Source organism: Hemibagrus wyckioides, linkage group LG18 (assembly GCF_019097595.1).
Source record: "Hemibagrus wyckioides isolate EC202008001 linkage group LG18, SWU_Hwy_1.0, whole genome shotgun sequence".
NCBI classification, from domain to species: Eukaryota; Metazoa; Chordata; class Actinopteri; order Siluriformes; family Bagridae; genus Hemibagrus; species Hemibagrus wyckioides.
Window position 1 is genome coordinate 15664000 of NC_080727.1, and position 23958 is coordinate 15687957.

General features: G+C 39.0%; 1 protein-coding gene across 1 annotated transcript in view; it reads left to right on the forward strand.

The window, feature by feature from the left end:
* Positions 1–23958, forward strand: part of si:dkey-112m2.1 (transmembrane protein 132D) — a 168899-nt gene that overhangs the window by 35433 nt on the left and 109508 nt on the right. The window contains exon 2 of the mRNA XM_058414819.1: positions 14407–15319. Coding sequence (XP_058270802.1) covers positions 14407–15319 — 913 coding nt within the window. The remainder of the gene's footprint in view (positions 1–14406; positions 15320–23958) is intronic.

Here is a 23958-nt window from a genome sequence, read left to right on the forward strand (position 1 = left end):
TGCAGGTTTTCATACCAATCAAACAGGAGTCACAGTGGATTCCACCTGTTTAATCAACTGACTGGCTTTCAATAGACTCAGGTGTGGCTTTGGCTTGGTTGGAATAAACACCTGCACCCACACCGGCCAATGGCCTTTTCTGGGTAATGGCCTGGATTAGACACTTTGACTTTTAGATGATGTGACGAGATGGTTTGGTTAGAGACTTGATTTTTGAAAAAAAAATAAAAGACTGGACAAATAGATTTTTGAAGTAAAAAACAGACTGGATTTTTTAAGAAATTATATAAGATGAATTGATTATATACTTTGATTTTTTTAAAGAAATGATAAGAGATGGTTTGAATGGACACTTGAATTTTTTAAAGAAAAAATAGATGATTTAATTGGACACTTGATTTTCTAAGGGAATGAGGGAAGCTGCTTTTATTGGATATTGCATCAACATGTTGTTTGGTAATGTATGAATTCTGAAATTCAATTTTGCTTCTTCTTGATCTTGGTCAGTCAGAATCTGTCGGGGGGTCAGAGTTCAGCAAGCAGCAGTTTCCAGCTGCACAGCTGATGGTATTTTGTACACGATCCCTTACTTCCTTAAACCTGAAATGGTATAAATGCTTCAGGTGCTGGACAATTAAATCACAATTGTTTAAAAGTGCAAATCACAATCAGGCAAAATCAATATCGCACAAGCTTAGTTAATTATATGAAAAGGGCAAAACCCCTGTAACTGTTCACTTTTTCACAACACTTTAACCGTGTGTGGGTTAGTCTGAAAACGTTTGGCCGTTCAGTGGTAACATTACCGGACGTCTGTCTGCACAGTGACCTCAGGGGCCTGTCCCCAATAGCTCATGTTAGATTGATGTTCCATCAAGAGACAGGTTTTCACAGAACGCTGTATAGAGATATGGAGACACTTTATGAGGCAACTCCTTGTTTTATGACTCGTAATAAAGACAGGGGCCATTCTGGCTGAAAAGCTTTTTCTCAGCAAAACCGCAGGCACCGAGCGGTGATTATCCACCTCAACTTTTTTGCTCGGTTACTTGCTGTGACTTCGGGGGGCGAGGAAGCTGATGGATGCTGTTATCCACCTTTGATTCGAGTGAAAGCGACAGAGGGGGCATTAACCCTGAAATAAAGGCAGTCTCAATTCGCCATGGTGCAGACTGAGACCCAGAGTTCATTTCATTTGTTAGGAGAGCAGAGAATGTTCTCTCTCCATTCCCTCACCTCTTTCCTGCTCCCTCAACGGCGCTCCGTTACTAAGTGCTATTCAAGCCGCGGTTATTGAAGTCATGCAGGCGTTTTAATCGCCCGCCCGCCTCGTTGCCAGAAGCCCACACTTCACACACGTGTGTGTCTGTGAATTATGAACACTTAAGCACAGATATGGATGAGCTGTTGAAATGCAGGCTAAAAACCAGGCTAATTTCTGCCCTTTCCCATTAGATTTTACAATTTCGAACATAAGTGACAAAAGTAAGTCTTTTTAACTTTGCCATTTGCCATGTGGAAACAAGCAAAAGGAATAATTAAAAAGGAAATCCTCACTGTGAAAAACATTCATGTGATATGTTTATTGATTCTAGTGCTAATGCCTTGGTCGGTGGTGTATTTTCTTTACTCCTTAATGCCACACAGAGACACATTAGTTACCATGGAGTTTAATAGGAGCGACACTTCTCAAACACAAAGGATGACAGCAAGGTTTTACTAACCAGAGCAAAATTTTCTCACTAACAATTGTCCATTGTTCAGTGTCATAGTAATAAAAAATCCAGTGTAGAAGTGCTGTGACACGGCTTGACAATCAGGAATCAGGTTAAAAGCCTGTCAGAAGCTGCTGAACTAAAGTAATGATTCAATGACCATTACGGATTTATTCATTGTAGTTACTTATAATATAATATAATATAATATAATATAATATAATATAATATAATATAATATAATATAATATAATATAATATAATAATATATAAAATAATAATAATAATAATAATAATAATAAAAAGCAAGCAAATTTCTCCAGAATAACCGAGCCAAAAAAAATAAAAGATCTGAAAAAGCTTAATTAATATTACACTATTATTGGATCATATTAGGTATTCACTGCACGTTCACCTCTCAGTCTGTGAAATGGTTTTCATTACAGTTACATTATAAACAGAACATGCACTCGGTTAATTGTGTTGATGAATGTTTTTTTTCATCTGTTTTACAGTTTCCATGTTATATTATACACATAATTATGCACGTGTTTATCTGATTGTTCAGACAGATTAGTCCTCATTATTTGGGATTTTAGTGAATCTGCTTTTTTCCACGCTGTAGTTTTGTTAAACAGCGAGCCTCACTGAAGTGTAATTGAGAAGCTTCCAGAGCCGAGCTCGATGGAAAAGTGGGAGGTGACTGTTACAGCGCTGTTTCAGTGTGATATCCGAGTCTAAATGTATCATGGTTTATGTGATTATTATCTGATTATGTCAAGAACACACAAGCCAGTAGTAAATAATTATTACACATTCTTTCTGTCTTTGCACATCCTTATATACAGCGGATATAAAAAGTTGACACACTCCTGTTAAAATTGGCTAGCCTCTGCACCGCATGCACATCAATGAGCCTTGGGTGTCCATGACCCTGCCACTGATTCACCGGTCATTCTTCTGTGGACCACTTTTGGTAGATACTAATCACTACATACTGGGAATACTCCACAAGTCGTCTAGCCGTCACAATTCGGCTCTTGCTGAAGTCACTCAGATCTTTACGCTTTCCCATTCTTCCTGCTTCCAACACATCAACTTCTATCCAATACTCTGCATCCCAGACCTTGACAGGTGCCACTGTAACAATGTAATCAATTATTCATGTAACCTATTGGTTTTAATGTTATGGCTGATACAAAGGATATAAAAAGTCTACACACCCCTGTTAAAACAGCAGGTATTTGTGATGTAAAAAATGAAGCAAAGATATATCATAACAGAACATTTTCAACTTTGCTGTAAAAATTACAACCGATACAATGGTGTTGAAAACCAAGCTGACACTTTTCTGAGAAAATAAAAGAAAAAAACGTAAATAGAAATAAAAATATGAACTTGGAATAACCTAATTGCAAATGTGTGCACAATTTTATAATTGGGTATGTGGCTAAGTTCAGAATCGAACCAATTATCGAATTATCATGTGAAACAGTAGTTAGTACACACTTGCCCTCAACTCAAGTCTCAGCAGTTTTTGTAGGACATTTTCTCCTACTGCACAATCCATGGGCCACAAAAAGCTTACAAAACATCAGCAGAATCTTGTTCAAATGTATCGTTCAGGAGAGGGCCACAAAACAATTTTCCAAGGCATCAGCTGTTCCATGGAACCCGGTGAAGACAGTCATCAACAAGTGGAGAAAATATGGCACAAAAGTGACATTGCTAAGAACAGGATGTCCCTCCGAAAGTGATGAGAAGACAGAGGAAGCCCGTCAGGTAGGCTGTCAAGAAGCCAACAGCAAAAAGGAGCAGCATCTCTTTCTGGTAAGTACTGGTTGCTCCCTACTTGTCACAATTCTATATTCTTCTACTGTATGAGCTAAGGGCCAGAGTAGCAAGATAAACTTTACAAAAACATACATCCAGTCTCCCAAAACTATGTGGAAAAGGTGTTATGGTCTAAGGAGGACAAGATTAAACTTTTTGGCCATAAATGTAAATGTAAAACAACACAGCAACGATGAAGCATGGTGGTGGCAGCATGATGCTATGGGGTTGATTTCTTTAGCTGCAACTGGGGCTTTATTGAAAGTGGAGGGATTCATAAATAACTCCAAGTCCAAGTCAGTTTGGTGCAGAACTTCATGGTGTCTGAATATGAAGAGAATTTACACTTTTCAGCATGATGATGATGCACATTTCCAAATCAACAACAGGAAACTAATGTTTGACAATAGTTCAGCCAGAGCTCAGACCTGAATCCTACTGGAAATCAGTAGGGGGACCTGAAGAGGGCCGTGCACAGGAGATGCCCTCGTAATTTGACAGATCTGGAGCGTTTTTACAAAGAAGAGTGTGGGAAACTATTCCCAAGCCAAGATATGCCAAGTTGATAGACTCTTATCCAAAAAAAACTGAATGCTGGTTATATAATCAAAGGTTGCTTCAACTTAGTGTTAGTTCAGGGGTGTGTGCAGTTTTACAATAAACTTTTATCTTTTTTCTCTGAAATGTGTCAGCTTGGTTTTCAATGGCGTTGTATCGGTTATAGTTTTTACAATAAAGCTGGAAATGGTCTTATCCCCTTAGAGTTTCATCACAAAACCTGCTGTTTTAACAGGGGTGTGGATATTTTTATGTCCCTTGTATACACCTTTCAGCCATAACATTAAAACCACTGACCAGTGAAGTGAATAAAATTGATGACCTGGTTACAGTGGCACCTGTCATGGAGTTGGGATACAGTATTAGGCCGCAAATGGGCAGTCAGTTGATGTGATGGAAGCAGAAAAATGTGCAAGCGTAAGAACCTGTGCGACTTTGACAAGGGCTTTGTCAAAATTGTGATGACTAGATGACTGTAGAGCAAAATCAGGTGGTCTTGTGTGGTGTTACTTGTATCTACCAAAAATGGTCCAAGAAAGGACAAATGGTGAACGGCGGACGAGTGTTGCTTCTTTGATGCATCACTTTAAACATCTATATTCCTTTTTTCTATGTTTTAAAGAGAGATTGCTTCATAGTCTTTATATTGAAGTACAAAACTTCTATTCCCACAGGATATAACACTTTCTTTACCAAATATGGAGATCTGTATTTTAGAAAGAGAGCTATAAGGTAATCATCTGATCATACACTATGACTAACAGTGGAAAAACCTCACAAATTATATAACATTTTTAGTTCCTGTTTTCACTCTATTTTTTATTCATTAGTGGTGGAAGCGTATTGCTCGAAGTTGCAGATTGGATGTGATGTTATTACATACCGCTGCAGGGCTGCAGTTTAACCCTGCTGTTTTGTTGAGATTGCTTTTATCTACTTCTAATTCTGGTTCCAAGAAATGCCTGTGCAGCATGTAGAAAATAAAAGTAATTCCAAAATTATCTGATTTTCTGGCTTTAATATTTTTTCACCTAATTAAAGTAAAAAAAACAAACAAACAAACCACACATCTATTTTCATCTCAGGTTATCTTGGACCAAAAAAGGTGTATATTAAAAAGGCCAGCTCACCACCAAGACATTCTCTGTTGAGTTTCAGCCTTAATAATGGCTATTTATATTTACTTTAGGCTTGTTTTGCTATTTGAAAGTGTATTTTGCCCTTTTATTGCCCATCCAACACACACACACACACACACACGCACATAGTTACATCACATCAAAATCCATTTGAGAGCAACAGGATGTTGGACTGAAGGCTAAAGTGCCATAAAAATACTTAATGTTTCATCCCCAGCAACCAAAGCTCTCATCTCATCAGTCAACTCGAGGGAGGGAGTGAGGGAACAAGGGAATGAGGGACTGAGCCCATCACTGGCTTTACAGCACCAACCAGTTGCTTCAGTTGGATAAAGAGAATCAGAGTAGAGTTCTGCAGCCGAGCATGACTAACGCTAAATCTCTATCCAACACGGAAACAAGGAGACACAGGTCTTTCTATACAAGTCCGACTAACCCAGAATTGTGAGCGTTTTTAACACTGCGCCTGAAAACCAATTTCTTTTAATTGGGACAGAATAATTGGGCTTCTGTTTCCGTCACGTTTTCGCTGTGAGCAATTTTATTTAGTGTTACAAAGAATATTTAAATGTCCCCCATAATAAGAGCACAGTTTCATCCTGAGGTTTTCATATCTACAGAATAAATGATAAGACACGTAAAACACTTTGTGCTATATTATTTTTTCCCCCATGTTTGAATATAAAGCTGGGGCTAATTCGTTTTCTGAGATGCAGCTGTCACTCGGATTTGCCTCTGGATGTTGGAATTTTTCATTTCCCTTCCACATCCTAACAACGTTTCAGATTGGCTTAATGTCCTCACCCTCGCTTGACAGATTTGTCTCAGGATTTGTACCATCCCATATACAGCGAGCTTTCTGAATGGACAACAGTTTTGCTATTTCCTTTGTGCTGGCAACATGGGTGAAATGCTGGCTTCATTCAGTATCATTTTTATAATGTTTCCCCTCCATTTTCTCCTCAATTTGATCACTTGCCTATTCCCACCCTGCAGTTTTACTCTCCTGCCTCTGTACCAGGGATGGGTGTGGCATTGTTGGGAGTTAGTAAGATGATAGAGTTGTTGTGCCACTCAAGAGCCTCAGTATGAAATTCACTGTATTAGAAAAGAACAAATTTACATTAATTATTAAAACTCATGTAAATTGTTTCCTAGTGTATCATGGATTACATACAAACTCACTTATGTATGTAATATGTTTTCCATCCACCTCAGTAGTTAGGGGTTCCTGGTACTCCTGTTTCCTCCACCAGTCCAAAGACGAACATTGTAGAGGCATGCAACTGCTAATATTTATATCAAATACAAACGTTCCTTTAGATGTTCATTTTGTTTAGTCCATTATTGTGCCAATACAACCCCAATGGAGGCTTTTCTGGAAACATAAGCAAAACAGCCAAAGCACCCACTGTACTAGGGGCACAGTGGCTTATAGTTTGCCATGCATCTCTGTAGTTGGGGGTTCCTGGTACTCCTGTTTCCTCCTCTAATCTAAAGGCATACATTATAGTCTTATTGCCATCTCTAAATTACAGTGTGATTGTGAGTGTTCATATGATTCTTCCCTGAGATGGCTTATGGCTTGTGACCTGAGTCTACTGGAATTGGCTCCAGGTTCCCTGTGACCCTATATAGGATAAGCAGTACAGGATGGATGGATGGATGAATTTCTATTTGCTAATATTCAAATACAAATGTTTGTGTAGATGTTTTTAGATTTTGTCTAATCCATTACTTTTCCAATAAAACCTTAATGTAGTTGGAAACTGGAAACCTCTTCCTTTTCTGGAAACCTTAGCAAAACAGCCAAAGCATCAGTGACGACAGTGGCAAGATCTCTAACATATCTTTATTGTTATTCTGGTGCAGTACTCAGTATAAAAGGAGCATGGAATTAAAAAATGTTACATAAATGAATTAATAAATGTCATGTTATGTTGTTAAAATATAGGACTACTGATCAGTATGTTGTAGTTTAAATTCCTGCACCGCTGCCACTGCTGTGCTCTCGAGCAAGGCCCTTAACCCTCAACCGCTCATGTGTGTAAGAGATAAGTGGCTCTGGATAGGGACGTCTACCAAATGGTGTAAATGTAAATAAATGAAAGTGTGAAGACGAAGATACATGGTATTACGTGTAACAGCTGTATATTTGTAGGCGTTTCCACACAGGAGATTGCCTCGTGTCTCATTACGGTGTTTTGAGTAGGGTTGTTATGGTGTCATGGTTTCACAGTTAGTCACGGTGTATTAACTCAGTGTGTTCAAAGTGCTGTCTAAAACTCATTTCTGTCTCTTTTTTTTGGCTAAGCACTCCACCTATCCTTGCAGCTACACTCTTTCATCTTATAATGAAAAATACTGACAATGTAGTACATGTAATACTGACAAAGACATTTTATTGAAAAAGTCATTCTCAAAAATATCTTTCAAAAGTCCTGTGTGGATTGGATTAGTGTAAAATGAGGCAGCGGATTCGTGTAATTATTACCGGAGAATCTCTTTAGTCCTGTCCGAGTGCGTTATGTAAGTCATTTTTTTACAGTCTGTGTGTGCATGTGTCTGCAAAGATTACATCATATTTTACTTTTTTAGAAAACACAGTAGAAATACCGCCAAGTAATACGTATCGCGTCCAAATTGACATATTGCTAAAGATTCTATTAAATCTTGTAGGATGAACTCCAAAAAAAAAAAATGCTCACACGTTTCCAACTAAAACCAAAACAAATTTATTTCTTCGAGTATTTGTCAAGTTTCAAAAGCAATATAGAAGAAGCCAAGACGGCTCATGAAAGGACGTGCCAAGGAAGTGATGTGATTCTTGATCAAGAGCAGCTTGTATGGTTACGCCCCCTGATGCAGCTCAAAAACATCAGCTTGTATTAAAATGAAGAGGTGAAGTCAGAAAGATTCATAGACTCAAAATTTATCAATAGATCATCTATCCTGTGTGAATCGATCATAATAATAATACTACAGATGTCCTCTGACAACAGATATACAGTATGTCTGAAAATCTATAATAATAATCCCACAGAAAGAAAAATCATTGGCAATGCTTCCACCAGCTGCTGCTATTGTAGGTATATATATATGTGTATATATATATGTGTGTATATATATATATATATATATATATATATATATATATATATATATATATATATATATATATATATATATATATATATAAATCCTTTATATGTACAATGAAAAATACTGACTATACACTGGCCAGTGTGCTATTTTATGTATCTGTCCTGTATTGTATTGTCTGTCTGCACTGACTTTGGTCTTGCACTGGGTTGCACACGATGCACTTTATGTGGCTAGGATTACTTACTTTTTTTAGTCCTTAGCTCTGTGTTGTGTTATTTAGCTCTAGGGTCCTGGAGAAACATTGTTCGTACTGCATTCGCTATATATGGTTGAAATGACAATAAAAGCTTCTCGACTTGACTTGACTAGACTAATTGGGGTGATTTCAGAGTTTTGTTTCCTATGCATCAGTCCCTCCAGGATTTCACGATTTTGCGTTCACAAGAAATGAACACAAAATCTGAGCAATACATGGAGGAGCTTGCAACTTTTCAAAACGATTTGGGCCGAGACGTGTTATGTCACATCATCGCAATGCATATTCAGCCAAAGCCTTCTTCCATTTGCGTACGTAGAACGTGAGTACAGCTACTGTATCACAGACATATGTGTATTTATTTAATTCAAGTAGTTTTCTGCATGAAAATCAAGTATTTTTGGCAAAAAAACCTTTATCCCGGAGAGATTTATATATCACATGTTGGTGATGGGAGCTCAGTGGTTAAAACAGTTGACTTATGATCAGCTGGTCGTAAGATCAACTCACAGCAGAACCATAATAGTACTTTTGGGCCCTTGAGCAAGGCTCTTACTGCACAGCTGCATAAATGAGATCAATGTAAGGCACTCTGGATAAAGGCATCTGCCAAATGCTAAAGTCTCCTTAATCAGCTTTTCCTTTAATTTTCCCCATTGGCTTGTGTTTTAAAATGGTCGATACTGATCTATTTTATTTTCGTGAATATTTTAAACTCTAGTGTTGACGTTCACAGTTTTTCTCACAGAATAAAATATAAATTTGTATATATTGACTGAATTGTATATGGACTGAATTTTTTAACACCTGACTGTATTGATTCCAGACTCCAGTCTAGCCTAGCCTAGTCCAGGTCTTCAGCCTGATCCTCATTATTATGTATATTCTCAGCAGTTGCTTTTACCCACATTCACTAGCATTCTTACTTACAGTAAGATTATAGAGATTTTTGAAACCAAGGGCACTCCAATTACGTTGGCACAAAAACTCAACTCGAGCGAGACTCCCTGCAGGCTGGAGACGGTGGCCAGAGGCAGCTCTCCATGTCTTAAATTAGTTAATAGCTCCCTCGCCTCCACCCGCTGCACACTTGTCTGCTGTTGTCAGCATTTATTTCAGTTTTTTTTTTCCCTCTGCTGTGTGTGATGTGCACATCTTGGTGCACCACAGAAACGTAAGCAAAAGCATAAATGTAATGCCCACAAACGAATACATTATTGATTAAAAAGAACAAGTATATTCTGCTTCAAATCTCCATCCATGCTCTGAAAGTGCATGATGCTGAAGAAGCTAAATGTTCATATACCAATAAAAAGCAAAGACTTTTTGAAAACTTTTTTTGTGTGTTACATTTCTATTGATATTGCTAGTATTTCAAACGATGAATGTCATAAAAATAAACATAAAATAATGGTTTGATATTATTTCGTGCAGCTGGAGGTGGAGGCTATCTCAATAAATGTGAAAAGAATTCGATATGTGAAAATATCAAACAACCTAAAAATAAAAAATATGATTTATGACTACATCATACTTCAAAAAAACAACAACAACAACAAGAAAAAAAATAAATAGCACCCCACTGGGACAAAAGTACCAGTAGATATACATATAAGAAAGAAATTTTTGATTGCGAAAACAAAATAAAAATAATTGCCGATTCCTTTCCGTTAAACCTCTGTTTTCCACAAAGCTCTGAAATCGTGCTGGCAGGAAAACAGGACACACCGAGTGCAGTGTCTGTGGAATCGATGTGACAGATTGTGCTTGCAAAATAAATCAAACTCCCGTAGCTCCAAAAATCATTACTGTTTAGTAGAAGTTGTTAAGATTCTGTCTGCCCCCCCATCCTCACCTCTCGTCTCATCTTGTCTCGTCTCTTTACTGCTGCTACAAAAAGCAATAACATTACAGCAATAAAAATATGGATGATGCATCAGAGGTCTCAGGGGAATCGTCTCTGTGCTAACTGTTTATTCAGCTTCCTGTACAGATGTTTCTCTAAAGAACGCTTTCATTCCTCGTGCTGGATTAATTAGAAGTCAAGATGCATGCTTTCTAATTTGGGGATACAATTAATGAGATAAAACAGAGGAGAGGTGTAATACAAAAAAACAAACTTTCTTACGGTTTATAAAATTTATAAACTGTTAGAAAAACTGTAACAGTATAGAGGATCGAGTGTTCGAAAAATGAATAATTTGTATAAAGTTCGTATAAATAATTGACATATATATTATATATATATTTTTTCCAAAGTGGATGCAAAATGAACATCAAATTACCGAAATTGGGTTCGAATATCTCTTATGTTAATGTCAGAAATATTAAAGTACACCCTGATCACCAATTTTTTTACCCGTTCAAGCTTCAAGGATTAAGCTTTAACCTGGGTGAACTCAAAATTTTGTTAATCTAAGTGTTAACCAGGATTGCATTTATAACCTGAATTTTTCATTCATAGTCAAATTCTTTTCTGTTGCTTCATTACTTCAAATTCAGATTTTAACTGGTAGTGATTAATTTTAATCTTGGGCTGGAAGGCGGTTTAAATATCCAAAATTGCAGTATTTATGAAATGGATATTCAGAAGTTCTTATGCTTGGTTTTATTTCAAAGGGGAAAAAAAAGAGTTGGTAAGGATTGACCTCAAAAGAAACGTTTACATTTCTGTTATTTAGCAGAAGACCTTATCCAGAGCGACTTAAACTTTTATACAACTGAAGGTTAAGGGCCTTGCTCAGAGGCCCTACAGTAGCATCTTGGTGGACCAGGGATTCAAACTCACAACCTTTTGATCAGTAATCCAACACTTTAAACCAACAAGACACCATCTCCCACATTGTTCCCTACATTCTTACCACTGCATTAGGGTTGCTTGACATCTCCTAGATACTCTTTGGTCCATTTCAGTGAAAGCGCACATGCCCTTGTTGTTCCTGACTGAAGTGATAAACAGCGCTGATTTCAAAGCCCCACTGGAAAAAATGACTTTTCGATTCTGTGTTGTTTTTAATGCTGTATGAAAAATACAGGATTACCTCGGAATATCGACGCTGCTTCCTTTTATCACTTATGTTATAGCCACTAAACCCAGCTCTTAAAGTAAACAAGAACAAAAAAAATGCAGCTTTCTATCAGAAACTTCATACCATAAACATCTTCTAAATAGCTCGCTTGAAGTTTCATAGAATATGTACAAAATTGATAAAGTCAAATGAATTCGATAAAACACCCACACCTTTCTGGTGTTGTACCGAAATCTGACAAATCATACTCCTCTGTGCATGTACACGGAATTGTGTTAATTGTGTAAATTGGCTTAACACATCTACATGGAAGCATTATATCAACTTAAGTCTATAAGCAGTTTGGATAAAGGATAAAGAAAACACATGGCAGATCCATTCATCTTGGAAGCTGCTGGAGATTCGACAGCGTTAGGAATAAAGCTGTGAGGCTGCCAAAGCAAAACCAGTGAATGAATCTATCCTGCTGCACGAAGTGTGTTGTAGACATTTCTTATTAGTGCAGTTGGTGTTTCAGAGTAAAGTACTATTTAATATTTCCCATTGCACTTGCATATGAATGCCATAAAATACTCGTAGATAATCGCATAAAGTCCAATATATTGTCAGTCTCTGTTTTTAAAATAAATATTACTTTCAATATCAAAGGTGTTCCCTTTCTTTTTTTTATGAAAAGAGTCTTTTTCAGTCTTGCTGAGGCCATTACGCTATGTGCCAGGGGACGTGTAAGTAATAATTTGTTGATAAATAACACAATCGATGTGAATGAATGAAAGCTCTCATAGGGAAAAAAGGTTGGAGACCCCTGCCGTAAAGTCACAGCTTTACCTCTGATAAAGCTCCAAAGCACTGCTGCTGGAGATCCTTCCACACACTGTGTGTTAAATAAACATTTCTTTAAAGACATGACTATATCAATAAGTACACACATTTTTTTATATCTTTTTATCTAGGGCGTCACGACCCTGTTACTATAGAAACACTATGTATAGGTAGTGATTTGTAGATGCAGTACTGTCACAACTGCTCTTACAGAAAATCATGAACATCTTCCGACCAATCAGAACCCAGAATTTATAGGCACTGTGGTATGATCAACAATAAAACATACAGTATAGTACCTTGCAAATACCTGTTATTTTCGTCCTCTACAGAACGACCCTTGAAAGTCAGTGTGAAAGCTGGAGCCTTTAGATTGAGTCATGACCACTTCAGAATAAATCGAAGACATCGCCTTTAACTCAGTACAGTGCATGTTACTTCACAGAATATCAGCTGAATAGTGTGGTATACATTATAAAAAGAATGTACCTTCTCCTTATTCCCTACAAAGCGTAGTATATTATGGATACTATATCCACTCTAGGTATTTTTATGGACTTTACATAATGCTATACATTATTTAAATATACTGTAGTGTATCGTAAGTAGTGGAAAATGTACAGAACACGATGAGTTGAGTACATTTCTTCTACTGCAGGAATAATTCACTTGAGTAAAAGTCAAAATGACTTAAGTCAGAGAAAATAAGTTGCTGAAAAACTACTGATAGCTGACATAGCTAATCCAAAAATGTTTTGTTGTTATGCTTGCTAACCAGGGAGCTATGCTAAAGTGAACGCCACATGTAGTTGGCTAGCTAACTCAGCCAAATGCTTATGGGTTTTCAGTAGGTTGATCGCTAGCTCTTGTTAACTCATACATGGTTAGCTGTTTAGCCATAGCTGTTTAGCTATCTAAAATGTTCATTACGCATTATCCTTAGTGTTACCTACAGGCTGTAGCGGCACTTAATAACTAAGTCCGTATAAAGTATCAGAAGTCATTTTAAAAGTTCATTTCAAAGTTTAGTCGCTGTAATTGCTTTGTGTCTCTGATGTTGTTATGAGCAGGGACTGAAATGTTTTCAGAAAAATAGATTACGTTTTAAGTGTCTTTGTCCAAACTGCTGAGAATTCACTGAAGGCATAGGGTCACAAAACAATTTTAATTCAGTGCAATAAGCTGAACTGTACATTGTGCTTTGGTTTGTCAACCAGTTATTTTGTGTTAGTAGAATAGTGGGTTATGGTGGCAGGAAGCAGTGTGTACAGCTCCGACTTTTTTTTTTTTTTAAGTTACCATTGTTCTCAGTTATTGTAACAAGAGTTTTGTGTAATTTGTTAGAGCCTGTTTATCAGTACAGTATTTGGATACAAACTCTGAGCATTTTACAAACACTCTGGATATCTCTAAAGATCCCTACAAATTAAGCCCAGGTTAAGGAATTAATCTGTGATCAAGATTTTAATAAATTAGCTGTTATGTTTCAAATGAAACTTTAAACTCTACAGAATCTGGTGTTGTTGGATCATCGCACCCATAAAGATTTGAATCTATGTAACACTTCCAGGCAACGCTTTATCACGATATCTGTGTTGTTCCTTGGGTGTATGATCTGAGGGGCCGTGACCCCAGCCTTCACAAATCTCCTGCACCTCTCTTTCCCCGAATCAGTGACGCAAAATCAATAGGGACTCTCAAGAGCCTCAATCAGCCCAAATATCTGTGGAGCAGTGCTCCAGCTCGATAATGAGCCAGTCTGGTTTGGAAAGTGGGCCAGCAGACAGTGCACAATGTCAGAGATAAATAACTCTCAGTTTGCAGCATAGTGTGAGGCTCTGAGCAGCTGCTGCACTTCAGCTCTTGGGTTAAAGGTCTTATTGCAGAGGATGTGAGTATAATCGAAAAGATGAGTGATGTCTCTCCCTGTCTTCTTTCCTACTTGGCAGTGATGGATGGCCGACTGTTGCTGGAGGGTCTGCCAAGATTCGGCACCGTGCCTACGTACCTGCCGGTGCAGTACCAGGTGCTGAACGCAGAGCTAGCCTTCTTCCTCAAGGAGGCCAACCAGGACATCATGAGGAACTCCAGTCTACAGGCACGTACTGAACTCTTCTTCATCCAGCAGGCCAGGAGGAACCCTGTGGTCAATGCTAGTTATGGACCGTTCTCTGTGCAGCAGCCCATACCCATGGAACTCCTTGATCCGGGGATCTTCAGCAACCCAGCAACATCTTCTTTGTCTTCATCTTCCTCATCGTCTGCTCCACTTTTCACTTTTAATTGGAAGATTCAGACCTTCATCATAAGTGAGCGCATTCACCTCAGCTGGCCCAAGGTCCAGGTCTTGTTCTACATCGTAGGCCGAGACTGGGATGACTACAGCACCATGGACCACCTCCCTTGCATCCGGATGTTTGCTTTTCATGAGACGCAGGAGGTTCGAGGCACGTGTCGATTGAAAGGGGAACTGGGGCTTTGTGTGGCTGAACTGGAGCCGTTGCCCAGTTGGTTCAGCCCACCTAGCGTGGTGCCTGGGAGACAAAGAGCACCTCAAACTGAAGGCACGCCTGTGGAGCTCTACTACATGATACAGTCCACTGAAACTGGTGAATGCAACCCGGAAAGTTCCCGTAAAGCGGCTGCCATCCGCTCTGACCCACAGGGGCCAGCTGGGTACTTTTCAGGGCCCACGCCCATGCGGAGGATCGGCAGCGTACGCCTGTTTCAGCCACTCTCTGAGCTACGCCTGGACAGGAACTTTGTGGTGATGGTGCCTTCCAGACCAATCAGGCAGAGAGAGACAGTGTCAGCCTTCCTGGCTGCTTCTGCTCTTTCATCAGTGGAGATCTTCACCCTCAGGTGAGAGAAATGTTCTTTTGCTTTGCATTCATTTTTGAGTAGGCGTATTCCACTGAAAGTTACTTAAAATTCCATAAAATAACTTATCAAAGTCTAGATAAACAACTATATGACAGAATAATGACTCTAGTTATCTTTTAATTCTTAACATTAATGATTAGCGCAATTCTGTACAAACGGTTTGAAGTTGTTTTGTGTTGTTTTGCTGTGGTGTGAGTTGCCTTTACCTTTTACCTGATGTGACATTACAGTAATGGAAATTCATTTTAAGCGCTAATAAGATAAATGAGGAGTTGATGGAGCAACAGCAGTCAACGGACCAGAGTGTAAATGAGTGCATGAGGAATTAATATTAATATCTTGTTGTACTTCCTCACACCTACCAGGCTAAATCAGTACCGGCACCGTGCCCTGAGTTATGCATCGACAAACGCCTCGGCCTATTTGTCAGGCAGTATGAGCATTAGCTTATAGCTTAATTGCTTTTGTGTTAGATGAGTGATGATGAACTTTAAATGAATTTACTCTCAGTAGGACCCTGATGTGCTCTATTTAAACATAGCAGATCTGGGAGTGTATGGGGGATGTTAATATATTAGTATTAGCTTTTAAATATATATTTCACTTTAAATGAAATTGAACGAAATCGGAAAAACTGTAGAAAGACTAACATCAAAACTTAACAGAAATATGTTTATTTAACTGTTTTTATTCTCGATCTCTTTACAATCGTTTTATCTGAAAACCAAAGCTCATTAAGCTCCACTCACTTCACAATCATGCATATATGTGATTTATATGCTATTAAGATGTACATATTGATGTCTCGTGTAAATCTGCATTAATTACAGTACAAAGAAAATAAAAACACTAGATGATTTCATTCATACGACTTTATTCCTATCTCTGATTATAAGGAATATCCTACAATGTAGGACTTATTTCACATTGATAAATGCCATTAAATATACATTTTATTTAGTAACAGTATTTTCTAAATTTCACAATATGAATGACATTACAACAAATTTTTCTGGACGTTTTCTTCAAGTACAGTAAAGAGGATATTTTATAACATTTTTATTAAGCATGCAGATTGAATTAGACAAAGCCTTGTTTGCACAACTGTATGTACATTAAAAAGAGTTCCAAAACAAAAATACTCATACTTAAAATATTAGAATTTTATTAGACAGCTCCTAAGCCACACCTCCTAGGCTACAGGTCCTGTCTCAGTCGACATTGATGATAATAAACTTCCACTCCTAAATACACACAATCATCCCTAGTTTTTTTTTTTATTTATAATGATGGTGTTGTTGCGGATCAGTGTACGCTTCTGAGCTTTTGAGAAGCACATGTTTATCACCGAACATGTGCTTTCTGATATCCAAAGTTTTGAGTTCTATGTAAAATGGTGTACCTTCTATGTTTAGTTTTCGCTGCTGAAAGTAGTTGCTATTTAGATCTGAAATCCGATTAAGAGTCAGATCTAATGAAGCACAAAGTTAGTTTCTGCCATACGATTAATCTACCCATAGGGCTCTTTAACATCAAACGTGTTTATTATCAGTAGTATGGTTATCAGGGTGTCTTAATTCATAATAAAGCGAGAGGGAGAAGAGAGAAAGCCCTCATGTTAAAAGTGATGGTGGTTTTTTTGAGTAATCTGCACTGTCTCCTCTGCAGTTTTTTTCTTTTTTTTTCTCATGCGTTCAGCTTTTCTGATGATTAGATCTTACAAAAGGCTTCAGTCTCATCTCTGCACTCCTGCAACAATGACTCAATGTCTTTTGTGAAGTCCTCACAGGAGACAGGAGATAGGAGCTCGCTCTGTTCTCATCTCAGGCTAGACTCCAGCTTGTGTATTTTTTTCCCATGCTGGACAGCTGAGAGCTGCTGATATGGAAGTTGGTTTTTTTTTTTTTTAGTTTTCTGGCCATAGATGTGTGGTGGTGTGTGTGTGTGTGTGTGTCTTTGCCTACAACCAGATCTCATCATCAGCCGAGCATTGCTGATTTGGGTCGATCCTCCCCATAATCTTCCCTGAACTTTACCTTCAAGACAAACCAACATGTATTTTTCCTTTAATAAATCACATTAACACTAAAAGTGTTCTTATTTTAGATTTTGACCTGTGATGCTACAAATCCTGTGGTAATAGTGCTACCATAAAGACCCTAACACATAAGCATGTTCCATTTAGACAAGTTTAGACAAGTTTCACTGTCTAAGTCAAATATTATAGTCTACACTTCTCTTAATTCCAGGGCACTAACAGTAAAGAAGCCAACTTGAATGTGTCTCAGGAAATTGACTGTGTTGGGGGTAAATGTGACGTCGTGTGACGTTGTTACGTTTACTCTGAGTTAAGCAGTGCACCTTCATGCTGCTAACAGTGAAAAATACACCCCCCCCTTTCATCAGGGCTCACTGGTGATTTGAGGAACAGTAACAGGTTGAAAATGGGATTTACACCTCATTCATAATGCAAATAAAAACAAGCTTCCCTCATGAACTAATTAACACCCTTCCAGAAGATAAATTGTCCCTGCTGTGCTGGAATCCTCAATAAACAATCATACGCATTTCTGCACGCTGATGCAGGATGACTGCTAATGAACACAAATAAGTAATATCTTAAGAAATCATATCAATTGAACAGTAGAGTTTTATTATTAAAATTGAATAACAAATCTTGATTTAATTGTACTTTATTTGACCAGCAATGAGCTGATCAATAAAATCCCAGAAGAAAGACGACGAAAAATGATTTAAAATAATATATAATTATAAACACTCACTGTTATTAAAAAAAATCACATGACTCAGTATTGATAATTTAATAATTAAATACAGATAAATTGCACTTAATATTATGGCTTTTTACAAAATGGTAATAATGTTGTGGGTGAAGCGTTGATGGCTGATGAATTGCTCCCAAGGGCAGAGGCGACAGGGCAAGGTATACACTATGACCAAAAATGGGCAGGTGGGTGGGTCAGAGAGCTGAGGGGGTGTGTCAGGGTGTATAGCTCCAGACAACTGATTGCTGTAGCCATGTTAGTTGCCCCAGAGATGGGCACAAGGGGAAAACCCCAAAGAGCTTAAGGGAACTAAAGATAGAGAAAGAAGCAGAGCTCTAAGGGGTTGTGGCAAGGTTTGTGGCTTGTGTTACAGGTAGATTTCTCCAATGGTTTAAGGGGCTGGGCCAGGAGTATAGCTAAAGATATCTGAAGTTCAGGTAGATAGTTCCAAAGAGGTGAGGATGTGTGGTCATTTGGTTGGATCTATGAGATGAAGGAAACAAGAGGGTGTTTCATAGAGTTGAGGGAGTGTGATCATGTGTATATCTCTAGATAGCTGAGAGGGTGTGGAAAAGTGTATATCTATAGATAGTTGAGGGAGCTCAAGGCCATTGAAGGGAAAAGTTAAAACTACTCCAAAGAGCTGAGGAGGCAGATCCATATGTACACACACACACACACACACACACACACACACACACATACACTATATTGCCAAAAGTATTCGCTCACCTGCCTTGACTCGCATATGAACTTAAGTGACATCCCATTCCTAATCCATAGGGTTCAATATGACGTCGGTCCACCCTTTGCAGCTATAACAGCTTCAACTCTTCTGGGAAGGCTGTCCACAAGGTTTAGGAGTGTGTTTATGGGAATTTTTGACCATTCTTCCAGAAGCGCATTTGTGAGGTCACACACTGATGTTGGACGAGAAGGCCTGGCTCTCAGTCTCCACTCTAATTCATCCCAAAGGTGTTCTATCGGGTTGAGGTCAGGACTCTGTGCAGGCCAGTCAAGTTCATCCACACCAGACTCTGTCATCCATGTCTTTATGGACCTTGCTTTGTGCACTGGTGCACAGTCATGTTGGAAGAGGAAGGGGCCAGCTCCAAACTGTTCCCACAAAGTTGGGAGCATGGAATTGTCCAAAATGTCTTGGTATGCTGAAGCATTCAGAGTTCCTTTCACTGGAACTAAGGGGCCAAGACCAGCTCCTGAAAAACAACCCCACACCATAATCCCCCCTCCACCAAACTTTACACTTGGCACAATGCAGTCAGACAAGTACCGTTCTCCTGGCAACCGCCAAACCCAGACTCCATCAGATTGCCAGATGGAGAAGCGCGATTCGTCACTCCAGAGAACGCGTCTCCACTGCTCTAGAGTCCAGTGGCGGCGTGCTTTACACCACTGCATCCGACGCTTTACATTGCACTTGGTGATGTATGGCTTGGATGCAGCTGCTCGGCCATGGAAACCCATTCCATGAAGCTCTCTGCGCACTGTTCTTGAGCTAATCTGAAGGCCACATGAAGTTTGGAGGTCTGTAGCGATTGACTCTGCAGAAAGTTGGCGACCTCTTCGCACTATGCGCCTCAGCATCCGCTGACCCCGCTCCGTCAGTTTACGTGGCCTACCACTTCGTGGCTGAGTTGCTGTCGTTCCCAAACACTTCCACGTTCTTATAATACAGCTGACAGTTGACTGTGGAATATTTAGGAGCGAGGAAATTTCACGACTGGATTTGTTGCACAGGTGGCATCCTATCACAGTTCCACGCTGGAATTCACTGAGCTCCTGAGAGCGACCCATTCTTTCACAAATGTTTGTAAAAACAGTCTGCATGCCTAGGTGCTTGATTTTATACACCTGTGGCCATGGAAGTGATTGGAACACCTGATTCTGATTATTTGGATGGGTGAGCGAATACTTTTGGCAATATAGTGTATATATATATATATATATATATATATATATATATATATATAAGAAATAGCATTTATTTGTCACATATACATTACTGCACAGTGAAATTCTTTCTTCTCATATTCCATGCTTGGAGGTTGGGGTCAGAGCACAGGGAGCAGGCAGGGTTAAAGGCCTTGCTCAATTGCCCAACAGTGGCAACTTGGCGGTGCTGGAACCCCTGATCTTCCGGTCAACGACCCAGAGCCTTAACCACTTGAGCCACCACCGTCCCTCTAATATATATATTTATACATAGTGCTTATGTAGATAAGGTGAGGGGGTGTGGCCTGCTGTACTGCTCTGGACATGACCACATGTAAGGTTCAAGGTACTTGAGCAGAAAGCTAAAATATCTCCAGAGAGATGAGAGGTGGGGCAAGAAATATTGTTATAGGTAGCAAAGGTGATCCTTGGAATGAATGGACCTAAGATTATTAGAAAATATTGCTGTCAAAATTAACAGTGAGAGCAAACAGGATTGGTCCGGATTCTTTCTCGAGCAAAAGCAAAATGAAAAGCCACAGTCTTTGGATTTTTGACTGATGGTCTAAATGTAATTAGATGTGCCTATTTATGTAAGCAAATGTTATTTTCACTGATCTTCATATACATTTTTAATGACACAACTGTCAGAAAATTTGGTTAAGTGACTCATGTATTATAAATATTGGTGATAGATACATTTGTGCATACAAACACACTTAGCTAATTTGGATAATAAACCTTTTCATGCTGACAGACAGGTTCTAATAAATATTTTAGAAATGTTTGCTCAGATTCCGTTATCTAAGTCAGTCTTTCTCTCACAGTAGGAAGTTTTCTATCTCTAAGCAGCTAAAATTAGATTAATCTAAAATTTTATGTGAGATTATGATGCTATGTTATTTGTTTTGCTGTAAGAAGGCTCAATGTCAAATATTAAAAAAAATAAAAATAAAATAAAATCTAGGCTTCATTTATATCCGGGTTTGAATATTCATCAAATGCACTTGACAATTTGAGAATCACGCTAGTGCCCTGGGCTTTTAATCAGCATGGCCACAGAAATGATATAAAACTCATTTTAATCGTGCTGGACATATTTCTGGAAAAAGAAGATAATCAGCCTTGGGCTATGTTTTCTCGTTGTGGCCATCATCAGAGTTTTTCATGGTTGAAGCTCAGGCCTGGATGCTGTAGGGAATTAAACCATCATTGGCTCTTTGGGGATTTTTTTATATTTAATCTCTTATCACATCCAGTAATCCCAGAGCCATGCGATAACACCGTACATATAATACCGTGTGGTCCATCTTCATTAAAAAAGGGGGATATTTTCAAGGACTGAAATCCCAACACGAAGCAAACAAAGTTTTAAAAGGTTCTTTACCCTCATGGGACACTTTATTAGGAACACCACACTTTTTCATACGTCCAATTATCTATTCAGCCAATCGCGTGGTAGCAGTGCAATGCATAAAATTCTTAAGAGTTTCTTGAGTTTACTATTATTGACTAAAGAAAAAAAAACACCCAGAGAGCTCAGTTCTGCGGATGGAAACACCTTGTTGATCAAAAGAACCAAAGAAAAATGGCCAGATTGCGTTCAAGCTGACAGAAAGGCTATAGTAACTCATATAATCACACATGCCAAATCATGAGGTGGATGAGCTACAACAGCAGAAGACCACGTCAGGTTCGACAAAGCTGAGGCTACAGTTGGCAGAGATTCACCAAAACGGGACAGTTGATGACTGGAAAAATATGGCCTGATCTGTTGAATCTTGATTTCATCTGAGGTGCACAGATGATAGGGTCAGAATCTGGCACGAATCCACGGACCAAACTGCTTTGTGTCGACAGTCTAGCCTGGTGGAGGTGGTGTTATGGTGTGGGGAATGTTTTCTTATCAATTATGTTTTCTTATCATTTATCACTTGAATCCAACACATTATTAGAGTATTGTTGATGATCATGTGCAGCCCTGCATAATAGGCTAAGCATAATGCACATAGCAAAAGTCATCTCTAACTGGTCTCATGAACATGACAATGAGTTAAGTTTCCAACATTATATGGAATCCATGCCATAAAGAATTGAGGCAAAGGGAAGTGATACCCTGTATAACTATGGTGTTGCTAATAAACCTGCGAGTTTGTCTATGTGCTGTATATGTTTTATTTAATCATCTGGTTCAATAGATTGCCTGCATATCTGAAACTCCATTCACAACATTAAATGTGACTATGAAGAAGATAAAAAGTTGAATGTGACGTTCTTTTTAAGTAAGACTAAATTGTTTGGGGTATAATATGAAGAAAACACTTCATAATAATTACCTGTGGGGTGACATGCTTACAGTTTACTGGATTAGTAAACATTCTCCTTAAATCTTACTGTAGGTGGAGAGTCAAGTCCATATCAGCTCTACTCCACAACATACAGTCTATGTTATATTTTGAGAAAGCATCACTTCAGTGGGAGTCTTTGGCAAAATATTGCAACTGTGATGCAACATGTGTGTCTCAGTGTGTTGTCTGCACTCGTCCTTTTGATAATCCTGCAGCTCAGTCCCACTGCAGTGTTACTAACCATGGACATATAGAGGTGTGCTTTACACACACACACACACACACACACACTCACACACACACACACACACACACACACACACACAGTGCAGGTGCACACAACAGGTATCCATTCCTCTTCATTACTTTGTCCTCGTTCTATCTCTTTCTGTTTCCTTCTTTTCACTTCTTTATTCTTTCAGCTAATATCACATGTACTCTTTTCCTTTTCCTTTTTAATTTCACAGGAAGAGTGAAAGGAAAATAATAAAGTGAATTAAAGAAAAAGAAAGAGAGAGAGAGAGAGTGGAAGGGAGAAATATGGGGACAGTGTGAGAAGAAAACTGAAACAGTAAACAAGAGAGCGAGAGAGAGAGAGAGGGAGGGAGGGAGAGAGAGAGGGGGGAGGGAGAGAGAGTGAGAGAGAGAAGGAGAGAGAGAGATATGAGAGAAAGAGTGAGAGAGAGAGAGAGACAGAGAGAGAGAGAGAGAGAGAGAAGGAGAGAGAATGGAATGAGAGAAAGAGTGAGAGAGAGAGATAAGGAGAGAGAGAGAGAGATAAGGAGAGAGAGGGAGAGAGAGATGTGAGAGAAAGAGTGAGAGAGGGAGTGAGAGAGAGAAGGAGAGAGAGAGATATGAGAGAGGGAGGGAGGGAGAGTGAGAGAGAGAAGCAGAGAGAGAGATATGAGAGAAAGAGTGAGAGAGAGAGAGAGAGAGAGAGAGAGAGAGAGAAGGAGAGAGAGAGATATGAGAGAAAGAGTCAGAGAGAGACAGAGAGAGAGATAGAGAGAGTGAGAGAGAGGAGGAGAGAGAGAGAGAGATATGAGAGAAAGAGTGAGAGAGAGAGACAGAGAGAGATAGAGAGAGTGAGAGAGAGAAGGAGAGAGAGAGATATGAGAGAGAGAGAGGGAGGGAGGGAGGGAGAGAGAGACAGAGAGAGAGATAGAGAGAAAGAGTGAGAGAGAGAGAGACAGAGAGAGAGAGAGACAGAGAGAGAGATATGAGAGAAAGAGTGAGAGAGAGAGAGACAGAGAGAGACAGAGAGAGAGAGAAGGAGAGAGAGAGATATGAGAGAAAGAGTGAGAGAGAGAGAGAGAGAGAGAGACAGAGAGAGAGAGAGAAGGAGAGAGAGAGATATGAGAGAAAGAGTCAGAGAGAGAGACAGAGAGAGAGATAGAGAGAGTGAGAGAGAGAAGGAGAGAGAGAGAGAGACAGAGAGAGAGAGATATGAGAGAAAGAGTGAGAGAGAGAGACAGAGAGAGATAGAGAGAGTGAGAGAGAGAAGGAGAGAGAGAGATATGAGAGAGAGAGG